General features: G+C 39.5%; 1 protein-coding gene across 6 annotated transcripts in view; it reads right to left on the bottom strand.

Moving 5' to 3' along the window:
• ERG (ETS transcription factor ERG) overlaps positions 1–12,426 on the bottom strand; it is a 289,132-nt gene that overhangs the window by 26,785 nt on the left and 249,921 nt on the right. For all 6 annotated transcript variants that reach the window (XM_075593742.1, XM_075593741.1, XM_075593743.1 and 3 more), the window contains one exon: positions 3,344–3,495. In XM_075593742.1, the coding sequence (XP_075449857.1) occupies positions 3,344–3,495 (152 nt within the window). The remainder of the gene's footprint in view (positions 1–3,343; positions 3,496–12,426) is intronic.

Genomic DNA, 12,426 nt, shown 5'->3' with positions numbered 1-12,426 from the left:
TATATAAGGGGTGCTGCTGATCAGAGCACTAGACTATCCGAGAGACATTCTGTGAAGGGGTTTGGATCTTGACTGTGACCAGCTAAAGATACATGTCAGAGTGGCTACTGTGAATCAGCACTCTGATATCCTGGATGACAAGCAGACAGGGCAAGCCTACTGGAAGCAGGCCCCTGCACCTAGCGAGGCTAGAGACTACTCCCCAGGTCCCCAGTTGGTATAGTATCTTGTTTTGTGCATCTTTGTTTTGTCTGCTGGCTTGCTAGAATAAACCAAATCTTATACAACAACTTTGTCCTGTCTGGTGCTAGTGATCCTGGTGGTTTTGGTGTAAAAGTACTGGTCTCCAGTGACAACTACTAATTTATCAGACAGAAGGGCATGGCATGGGAACTAAAATACATCAGTATTTTGGACCCAGCACATGTTCACGGAAGGGGTCTACAACCTAATTCACCCCTCCATCTGCACACCTCACACTAATACTTAAGGCAATATCCCTGTCTCAGAATACTTATCCTTTCATCACTTTATCCATGGTTAAACACAGCAGAGGACCATGCCTCTAACCTCTACAGTATACTAAACTTCTGAACATCTCACTCACAGAAGAAGACCCTTGCTGTGATTAACCTAATGCGCTATATATTTAAGTCTCTCCTCTTTAGTTTAGAGATCACATCTGATGGAGACATCTACAGCTGGAGTATCCAAACAGTGAAGCCAAGTATATGTGACATACCCAACACCCATAATCATATGACTTAAAAAAATAAGAATTGATGACATATAAATAAATTAGGATTTTTTTTCTGTCAAAGTATCTGCAAACTAATTGACCCTAAAGTAAATGTATCCTAAAATGTTATATAGTCAGCTTTCCTTTTACATATGCACATACCTGTAGCATGTCTATTGCATACAGTATGTATATTCTCTGGGTTTCTTTACCATTGGAAAGGGGTTCCTGGGTCTCAGCAGGTCGTTTGGGTCAGGCAGACATGCAAGTGAATAATGAACAATTCCACGATATTGTGTAATTGACAAATGTAAGAAATGTAGCTTGTTTTTTTGATGCAAAGATGAATACGCGGGCATAAGCAGGCTTAGGTGGGCACCCATATCTAAATATTTTTTCACATTTAAAAAAATAACAATAAAGTGACCTCTTTCTGGTACCTGTAAATGTGTCTCTTCTACCAAGTGACTCTGCGCCACTCAAAGGATTAATCGTAAATATACTTATTTTTTTTAGTGTAGGTTAATACCACACCTACAGTATATCATTCATAGGAGTGGAAATGTAAATTTACCAAACCATATTTTATCTTAATTTGGTCAAAAATGTTAATAGCCTTTGTGTTAACACCCATAAAGATGTTATATTATGTGTACTCCCTTTTCTCCCATATGTAGAAGTTTTTACTCTCAGAACCTGGAGTGGATTCTGGATTTCTTTGAAAAAAGGTAAGTATTTTGCATATCTTTGAACTTCCTCCAAAAGTTTTACAAATACATTTTCCAGCCCGGAATGTGTCTTTAAACATTATATTCTCTTTCAACGGGTCATATGGATTAAACAGTTCCTTTTCCAACCAAAGGTTTGTAAACATGCCCTTTTCAGGAGATGTGGATGTAAATAATGAAACCATAGTGAATATTTTGGAAAAGTTATTCCCCCAAACTGTTTGGAAAGACATATTCTATCTGTGTGTAGTCTGTGTTTTCTACTGTGTCAAACACAATGTGCACTTTCTCCCTATAATTTTGTGTATGTCACGCTCCGACAGTGTGAAAGGAGACTTTGCATAGGCAGGCCGGACTTTGACCTTCTCAGACCCAAAGCCAGGGGCGCACAAACTTTTTTGTTTGCGCCCCCTGCCTGCTCTGTCCGCCTGCTCGCCCCTCCCCCCTACCTTCTCTCCGGCGTCACGTGATGTTACAATGTCACGTTGCTTTTGACCCAGCGGCATCATGGCAATGCAGCGCCAGAACCCGCCGGAGAGCAGGTAAGAGGCTGTTGCAGAGGCCTTGCGCACTCCACTGGCATTTTATTTAAATGCTGTGGGGAAGGTCACGGGGCCTCTGTAAGCGCCACCCCCCCCCCCCCTAGTTTGCACACCCCTGCCCTAAGCTATGTCAAGTTTAAGAGGCCTCAAAAATGAGAAATAGATGTATTATTCTGACCGAAGGCACCATTGAAAATATAAACATGAAACTGAAATGAATGAAAGCATTATACTAGCATTGTTATATACATAGAAGACGGTGTAAAGCTAAAATGAAAAGTGTTTGCACATCACATTAATTTTATTAGTAAAACATTTTCTTTCGTGATTTTTGGAGAGCAAAGTCATCGTCTCTATTTGTCATCCGATTTTGAGAAAACTTGAAATGCATTAACTTTTTTCTATTTTTGAGGATACCCATATTGTGAGGCCCTTAACTGCAGCTTAGTGAGTTAATACATACTGTAAATCCGGCATTGTGCATAGGATATATAAACATAGGAAATATTATGGCCTTAATTACTGCACATCTACCTAAGTTAAGATTTCCCCAAATTGTAAGATCTTTCTGGACTTTATCCATCTTTCATCTACAGTTCAGAAACTCCTTGTGACTGTGGTCAAGTCCCTCTATCTCAGACCCTAAAATTAGATTGTAAGTTTTATGTGGCCAGGGCTCATTGCGCCTGCAAAATGTTCTGTACAGTGCTGTGTACGCTGTCAGCACTGTGGGTCTTATTCTATGTCTGCCAAAGTGGCGGATCAGGCAATTTTCAGATCAAATTCCATATATTAGAGTCGATGGAGAATTTCTGCTAAAAACGACCTGATTGGCAACTGGGGTGGATCTAGAATAAGCCACTGTGTAAGAAAAAATAGTATTACTAAGTCCAAAAAGCTTGTCTGGTTCTGGGCCCTGTTTGAGAGAATTTAACTATAGAATTTCTTCCTAGATGTCACTGTAGCCCACAAACTGATGCAGATCATGTTTTCAGACTGGTAACACATTTCCCCACAGTACTCATAAGATATGCTTATGATATGAAATCATCTGCAGACTACCCTACCTACAGTGCAGAAAGCAGACAAGGACTATACGGCATACCCTAGCAAAACTGGAAGTATACAGCAAGCCAAGTTCTACCATCCAACTGGACGTACTTCAGATTCCTATATTCTATGAATAAAAGCTTGTTGTAGAAAACAATTAACAGCCGCCTTTTTGTTGATGTCAATAATTTATTTAAATAATGGGTAGGCTTAAAAAAAAAACCCAATTCTTTTGGAAGCTCTTGACAATCTCTTGGCCGACTTCTAGTTGTAAATGATCTTACCGGCAGGGACAATGACTCTTCGTTCATTGGTTGTCATATTTGGAGGAGGAATGTGTTTCTCTTCTATGTAGCTGCCATAATTCATGCCGACATTCTCTGGTCCTCCACCCATCTTCCCTCCTTTTGCAATACTGCAGTCATCCGGGGAATTCCTAGGAGAAGAAGAGGCTATTGTCTGATAAATGCTTTAGCTACAGTAGTGCCGGATAAAGAATATACTGTTAAAGAATACATGTGTTCTACAGTAGAGATGGGTGAGGTTTTTTTTTAGCAGATTTGAATCCTCAGCGGATCGGCCGGTTCCTGTGGTCTGCGGATTTCGGCGGATCAATGTTAAAAAGGGCGATTCGCCGTTTGCTAATTTTTTTAGTATTATTACCAAAACACTTCGCGGCTTCCACAGCCTGGGGACGGATCTGTAGAATCCAATCTGCGGATTCAGGAAACCGTTTGACGGATTCTTAAAAGTCTGCCAACGGATCGCTGAATCCGCAGATTGGATTATTCTAATTCGTCCCCGGGTTGTTTTGGATGAATCCGCGCGGATTAAAGCCGTGTGCGGATTTTACAATGCAAAATGGATTTTGGGTTGAAAATGAAAATCCAGGAAACGGATTTTGGGCGAATTTGCCCATCTTTATTCTACAGTAGGTTACGTTTCTGTACGGGATAAAATGTTTCACAGCCTTCACAGTGTACACATTTTAAACAGGATGTCAGCTTTAGAAGAATTCATGCAGATTCATCCTAGAAGTAATTATTTTAACTAAAAGACCAGTCATTTAAAAAAAAAAAAAAATAACTATACAAGTATTGAAGTTATCACGCATGAAGTGTTTTTATGAATATATTTGAGCAAGTTTGGAATTAATAATACCAATAATTAAATGCTGCAAGATATCAGTGTCACATTGAACTGCGCTAGGCTTCCAGATGTTAATGGTATGTACTGTAAAGAATGTTCCTCTGTGCCAAAAAAATTAGAAAGTGTGTAAAGGTCAGCCGCCAACTTCAACTAGGCGTAACCCCTAAAGAGTCTCCTAATAGTGTTCACGCATAATTAAGTTACTAGGTGCCATTAAATAATATTACACTCAATGGATATTGACTAATAATAGCTTAAAAAAAATATATATACATAATTCTGTTTTAGTTTATATTGTATCAATCAGGTATTAAGCATGATGCAATGTGTCAAAATGTATTTAAAACAACACATTATATGTTTGAAGCCTCCCTACAAAGTACGCACATTTTATGAAAGTTTGTCCTACTTATTAGCATTAAAATATACACACTTTTCTGTCTGGAGGACGCTCCGACGTCTTGGTGCGTGGTGAGACAGGCAGATCCTGCTGGTTTACACCCTGACCTGAAGGAATAGGTAACCTTGCCCGAGGTAACTACAGTCTGCTCCCCTCTGCCTAAGCAGGTCTGATCACACCTTTGTATGGAATGTATTCTGTATATACCGTGTTCGTTCTCTATTGGAGCCAAAAAACTCCATCTTTACTGTACATTCAGTACCAGTTCCTGCGTCCTGTCCGTCCTTCACCCGCTTACAATCTTTCATCAAATAAGATGTGAAACACAGGTGGTGTTAATATTATAATATTAATATGAATTGTCCATAAATTGTCTGTAAATATTTACAAAGCAGTCTTCTGCCATAAGACATCCTCTTGTGCTTGAGGATACTGTACCTTACGGCCCATTCAAGAGCTGTAAGTTATTTTCCAGTGTCGAAAAGTGCCTTATGGCAGAAGACTGTGAAGTAAAAAAGGGCCAAAGTGCTTTATTGCGTCATTTATTAAATCCGGGCCAAAGTATTTTCAGGTGCATGTTAGTAGTTCAAAGTTAGGCTGAGTCCCCGGTGGTCACTGCGGCGCACGCTACAGCGTGCGCGCCACACACCACAGCCACAGCCTATGGGGCAGGCCCCCATTGGTTGTGTGTGTGTGGGCGCGCAGAGCGCTGTGATGCGTACGCTAGCAGGGAAGACAAGAATTTTGTCTTCACGTACCGGAACGCGGTCACATGGTCAGCGCGCAGCCAATGGCAGGGCAGATATGCCCCATCACGGCCGCACCCCCATCATAGCCCCGCCCCACGCACTCCCCTACAGACCGCCGATCGTGGCTGTAGTCTCTTGCACGCGCTGCCATGCCGCCAGGCGCGCGTGCAGCAGGGAGGACTGGGGCCGTAGCCAATAGTAGATGTAATGGTTGTGAAGAAGGTCATTTAATTGTAAGTTGTGATAACTTGCAGGGGATTCACACGAGAGCTCTTCATACTAAAGATGAAATTACGGTCTTATGTGGGTCTCTGGCAACCTACATCAGGTATATTTAAAAGCAGGCGTTAGCGAGGAGAGACAACGTTTGTGAGAAATAATTAATTTCAGTCCAATAATCTGGGCATCAAACATATTCTCCCTACTGCTTACACATGAAGTTTCACCTCCACCTGTTACTCTGAGCCCCGGACCACAAACTATAACATTATTTGTAGTATCTGCATTTGTCCCGTAGACTTTGAATCTTCCTGTTCTTTCCAGCATAGTAAATCTTGTCATAGACTACTGTACATACAGTATCTTTTTGAAAATATGGATAAAACGCCCTTCTCCTCTGTATGAAGTGTACATTAAATTACAAGTTCTGCAGAAGAAATAACAGTTTGAGGGCAAGCATACCGTGCCCTAAATAGATGGAGCACAGTAAGCTACTTTTTGATCGCCACCAATTGTATCCAAACGAAGGAATGTAATATCATAGACAGTAGCAAAGGTATTAACCTCTGGTCACCGCCCAGTTTTAATGCAAGGGATTTGCCTCACTGAAGTCAAAATAAAATGTAAATATAGATCGCAAAGGGAAAGTACAACCGGCGGTTTAATGTGGAAAAAAGCTGTCTGCAGATTAGGATATTTTTTTCCATTTGGCAAATTGTTCTGAAATGCAACATCAATGTTCACTGGTGTTTCATTTTTCCATATTGTTTTTTTTAAAATAACACATTTATTTGTGTGTGTGTGTGTGTGTGTGTGTGTGTGTGTGTGTGTGTGTGTGTGTGTGTATATGTATATATGTATATATATTATTATGTATATTATGTATATATATATTACTCTGTGCCCTAGAAATTGATCTATGAAAAACGCTGATGTGGGTTTGATAATAGGTATCACACCCAACATGTAATCTGTAAAAGTGCCGAACCATTTGGAAATTTCAGTTATAAAATTAACCATGTATTAATAATTATTACATAGTAAATATGAGCCGCTATACCAGGATTATGAAACATTATGCCTATGCAGGCAAATACAGATCATTTTTCACACATCATAACATACAGTATACATAGAGAAGATGAATATGATTGACATTTTCAAAACTAGATTAAACGTTGTCAGGATGCTATCCCGTCATCTTTGGGTTCATAATCCTAAATCCTTTTATGAAATCCCTAGGACTGTAAGATTCAGGAATTCTGTAGGTAAAAGGATTTGTCTCTTAGTCTAGTTGGCTCTCAATTTCACAATATGCTGATCACACGCCAACCTACTGTATGAGAGTCTTATTGTAGAAGTGCCTTGGAGATGCAGCACAATTTAGCCAACCTTACCCTTTTGTATATACAGTAGATCACATACTTGTATGTACGTATTTTGTATGTATGTATGTCTTTATTTATATAGCACTATTAATGTACATAGCGCTTCACAGCAGTAATACGTGACAATCATATAAATAATAAATTATATAAATAACACATAGGGTAGAAGTGCTTCAGACATAAAAGTAACATTTAGGAAAAGGAGTCCCTTTAGAGCTAAAGTAAGCTCCTTAGAGCTTACACTCTAATTTTGTTCGTAGGAAGAACGTACAGAGAAAGTAGGAGGGCAATGTACTTCAATGTGAAATTCTCAAATAGCTTTCTATTTCAGATAAATATGGCTTAAACACATTTTTTGTATCAATTTCAATCATATATTATTACAATTTATGAACTATGCAAATGCTGCTACATTCTTTCCCTGGTATTGTAGAATGACTTAATATTACTTTCTATATTCCATGCCCTTCTCCTCAGTACTCGACTAGCACCCTCTCTATCCACCTTTAACACCCACCTTAAGACACACTTGCTTAAAGAAGCATATGAATAGCACTGTGGATATTGTGAACACATGATACATAAAGCTTGGCCCCCTGCAGATGCACTTACCAGAACTCCCTCCTACTGTCTCTGCACATTCTCCCTACCTACCAATTAGACTGTAAGCTCCTCGGGGCAGGGACTCCTCTTCCTTAATGTTACTTTTATGTCTAAAGCACTTATTCCCATGATCTGTTATTTATATTATCTGTTATTTATTTGATTACCACATGTATTACTACTGTGAAGCGCTATGTACATTAATGGCGCTATATAAATAAAGACATACAATACAATACAGTAAGTCTGTGCTCCTTCAGCTATTTTATCTTTAACAAGAAGATACAGTAGTAATAACTTATATTTGTATAGTGCCTTTCCATTTCAGAGCATGTTATAGTTCTTCTTCAGAGATTTTGTTGAAAAAAAATTGATTGTAGTTGAACAGACCTTTATCCAGCAACTATTTGGGGAATCCTCAAAAGACAAGGGGTCGTGTTTACTACGCAGACTTCTGCCATGAAGCACGTTCTGCTGCTGGAAAACACTTGACAGCCCACTGCTTAGTAAACATGGAGCAAAGGGTTATATTTACCAAAAAGCGCTACTTCATAAGGCATATTCCATGGTCAAAGACACCTCATGGCCCCATTCAAGTAAATAAGCCATAAAGGGCCATATTTACTCAGTTCTCTCTGTAAGACACATTGCAGGTTGGAAGACAGCTTACGGCCTATTCACTTTAACTACTTCGTAAATATGTCCGTTTCAGTGCTACGCCATAAGGTCCCCAGCACAGCGGAGTGAAGACGACCATTTGCATCCCATTTAAGTGAATGGGGTGTAAGGTGTCTACTAGCCCTTGAAGATACCTTAAGTTACACTGCTTTGTAAATATGTCCCTTTCTGACTCACTTGAATGGGGCCATACGGTGTCTTCCAGAATGAAAGGCGTCTTATGGCGTAGCACTTCTTAGTACACATGGCCCTAAATCTACCTGTGTCTAAGGCACCGCAAATGAGATTGTAAGCTCTTTGTGGCTGTGACTTCCAAGAGCGTAGGACGGCATAAAAAACAAGAGACAAAATACCATACAAAAAATAGTGCAATACTGTGAGGACACGCTGGTTGAGTATATCACTATCTTGTGGGGTGACTACTCACATTGTCAAAAATAAAATCAGGCATATCACAGGTTCCAGATTCTTCCTTATTAACACAACCAAGTGGATAGGGAGAACCTCCAGAGAGATGGAAGAAGAGGCACAATAGTGTAGAGGGTTACACAAATCTTTATAGTAATCCCAATAAAACCTTAAGATGTTGTACTTACAACAAGCACATTCTTTCGGTGCATGTATAAAAACTATAAAACAATTGGAGTCTAATCCTACATCAATTCTTTTTCCAGCCTCACCACCTCCGCGGACACTGGGGACTCACTATGAAACAGGACTGGTGTCCCAATGTGCGCAAGCAACACTATCTATATCATAGCAGGCCTATTATTATGTCCCTGGTACATTCTCTTTCTCTGTGATAGTAAATGTACTTGTGCTTCAGATTGTAGTGTGAGTAATAGTAATAATCAGGAAAAAAAGTAGAATATGAAAATAATGATAATAATAGTTTAAAAGATTATATAATGCGCCTTCTCCTGTTGACTAAACGTTTCACCGGAACATTGCAGCTCCATGAAGCTCGGTCCGTAAGCCCCTTCTTTTGCTGGACATGCCACTGTGTGCAGATATTGGTATGAGAGTTGCAGGCAGGCGAGTGAGTTTAAATATATGTAAGTTGGACATGTGTCAAGACAAGCTTATTTATATAAGAGCTTGACATTAGTGTCTCTTTATGTATTACTTCTTTATATATCAAGTAACATACTGGTGGAGACAGACTGGTTTTTCTTTTTCCTTTGCAAATATTTTTATTGGTGTAGTTTCAACATGTTTCATGTTGAGCATAGTGCTTATCTGTAGCACATTAAGGGATGAGGTACACGCCTACAAAATGTTACAGCTTTACTATAATACAAAATACTTGAAATAACTTTGTTGCCCAAAATAGATGTATATTAAGATATGTTTATGTATATCTTTATTTATATAGTGCCATCCAGGTACATAGTCTGTCACAGCAGTAATACACGTGACATAATAATATAACACAAAGGGAATCCGCGCTTCAAACATGACAGTAACAATGGGAAAGGGAGTCTACTGCCCCAAAGAGCTTACAATCTAAGTGGCACTTAGGGAGAACTTACAGGGACAGTAGGAGGGTGTTCTGGTAAGTGTGTCCGAGATGTATAGTATCAGCCAGTGGAGATACCCACGTGCTTCGTTAAAGAGGTGTGTTTTTATATAGGTTATGTAAATAAACAGCAACAATGTAGCACTTTTTATACTATGAGGACATTTTTCGCAATAGTGAACAAATTAGAATAATACAGAGCTAATGAAATCACTGCTCCTATAGCATAGTTACAGGGTTACATAGTAGATTAGGTTGAGAAAACACATATGCCCATCAAGTTTAACCTATGTAAAATGTAACTACAATTCCTTCCCGACTCCAGTAACGGCAATCAGATTTCTCTCCGGATCATTTCAACTTCTTTTCTAAGTTTACTTATTCTTTATCCCTGTATAACATTCTTTTTGAAAAAAAAATAAAATTATATATATATATATATATATATATATATATATATATATATATATAATATCTCATGTCTATATAGGAGCTGTCTTGTCCTTTAATAACTGTCCATTAATAAATGTATTCTTCGTGTCTCCTTATCACACAGCACAGTCACTCACCGCGCAGCATCTGCTTTTCCCTGTTCCCTATTGTTTGTTACAGTGTAATATTTTGCCCAGAGGTTGTGAATGACATAACTGAGGTTGTCCATGTGAGGACATCACCTACTAAGTGGCAACTCTAGAAGGCTGAAAACCCAGAAATGCATGACTTTCCCAGCAAATACAAATACCACTCATGGGTACATTTGCATGTCTCAGATAGGTCTGCAACCCTGCCTCTCAACATTATCTTTTAGCATAAGTGCTTCCACGGCAACCAGGGATTCTGGGTAATGGCATGCAAATGAGCACTCACAGTGAGTCACTCTTGACTTCTTATCCAGTTTAGCATGGACCCCTGTAAGTTTATGCCAGCCATATTACCCAGCTTTTCAGCACAGCCTGGGTTAAGGCAGTGCATATTCAAATGTTTCTCGAAATCTACAGTATCTTACATATAGCGTATATATGCTGTAATAACATACAGTAGACAAGCACTTTCTACAGCAGGTTATCACATTTCAATAAACCGTTGTCCTCATACAACATGATCAAAACAAACGAAAATCGCCTTCTGCATTTGCATTTGGTCAGTGATGAATAAATCATAAAGTAAATAGGGACATTTGTAAATGACTATAGTAAAGACAGTGAACAAGCTGCAACAATTAGTAACTAGCCAATTCATCACAAGGATATTCCTGTAACCTGCTGACTCGAGATATGGTTTAGGGAATCTTAACTGTAATGGAAAAGTTCCAATTTAGTTCCTGCCTGACACAGAGAATAAGAAAGACATTCTTAGCAACAAAGGGATTGCCATCAGTTATTTGTATACCAGTAATGTAAATACTATACCAAACTAATGAAGGAAGAGCCACTCAATTATGCCCCAATGGCCCACTTCCCAGAAATGTATTAGGTACAAGTAATTGGCCATATGGCTGCCCACCTTCCTCTGAATACATTCTGATTTTTGGAGCTGTCATTGGGTCTAGATAAAATGAACTTTATGTCTCCATGGCCAAAAGTGTGTGTGTATGTATGTATTTATGTATGTACTGTATCCCCCCCCCCCCCCCCTGAAGAAGTCACATGGTAGTGACGAAACTAGTTGTGACGAGGTGGTGACGTCAGCGCGCGACGGAGAGAGGAGGTGTCTTCTGCCTGTGTGGGGCCCTGTTATTCATGCTGCACACGCGGCTAGCAGCCGGAATCTCCATTGACTGAAGGATTTATACTGCATGTGGATATCAGGCTGATCTACACAGCACAGCGGTGTGTGTCAGGAGCTCCAACAACTGCAACCTACTCAGGCAGAGTATTTACACTGGACCCCGCCCACTCAGCTGACGAACCCATAGAGATTATTCTCTTACATGCTTGTTGTTTTTTAAATCTTGTAAGTGCGATTCCTTGGGACCGCGTGTCATTAAATGGACTCTATTTTGTATACAGTATAACACTAAGGTGCCTGCGCTTCTCTTTGTAGGTACTTTGTGGGTGGCTATACCACATCAAAGGAGCTGCATGAACCATTAGTATCTGGGGTCTGGATATCACCCTAATTTTTACTATCCTCAGTGGACCTGATGGACTACACCTGTGTGAACTTTGAGTGACTTTTTTTATGATTTATGAACACCACTTATAATTAGTTATAACACTAACAACTATTAATAGCACTAGTCTAAATCACTATTATTATAATTAAGTATTCACCTAATTTTTATAGATGTAAGCACGTTTATATTCACACAATTAATTATTAAGCGTTGCTGTCTGTTTGTGTATATATATATATATATATATACCATGCAGCAAGCTTAAGCCTATAGGGAACCATGTTAAAAATGGTTTTTGAAGCAAAAAGTGGCACTGTGTGCTCATTTGCATGTCATTTCCCAGAATCCCTTACTGCAGTGGAAGTGCTGTGTGCTGGGTGATAATGGGGAAAGGCGGGTTGCAGACCTGCCTAAGACATGCAGATGAGCATACAGTTGTATTTACATTTGTGAGTGCTCATTTGCATGTCATTTCCCAGAATCTCTTGCTGCAGTGGAAGCGCTGTATGCTGGGTGACAATGGGGAAAGACAGGGTTGCAGACCTG

The sequence above is a fragment of the Ascaphus truei genome, chromosome 3 (assembly GCF_040206685.1).
Source record: "Ascaphus truei isolate aAscTru1 chromosome 3, aAscTru1.hap1, whole genome shotgun sequence".
NCBI classification, from domain to species: domain Eukaryota; kingdom Metazoa; phylum Chordata; class Amphibia; order Anura; family Ascaphidae; genus Ascaphus; species Ascaphus truei.
This window is presented reverse-complemented; position numbering and strand designations above follow the sequence as displayed.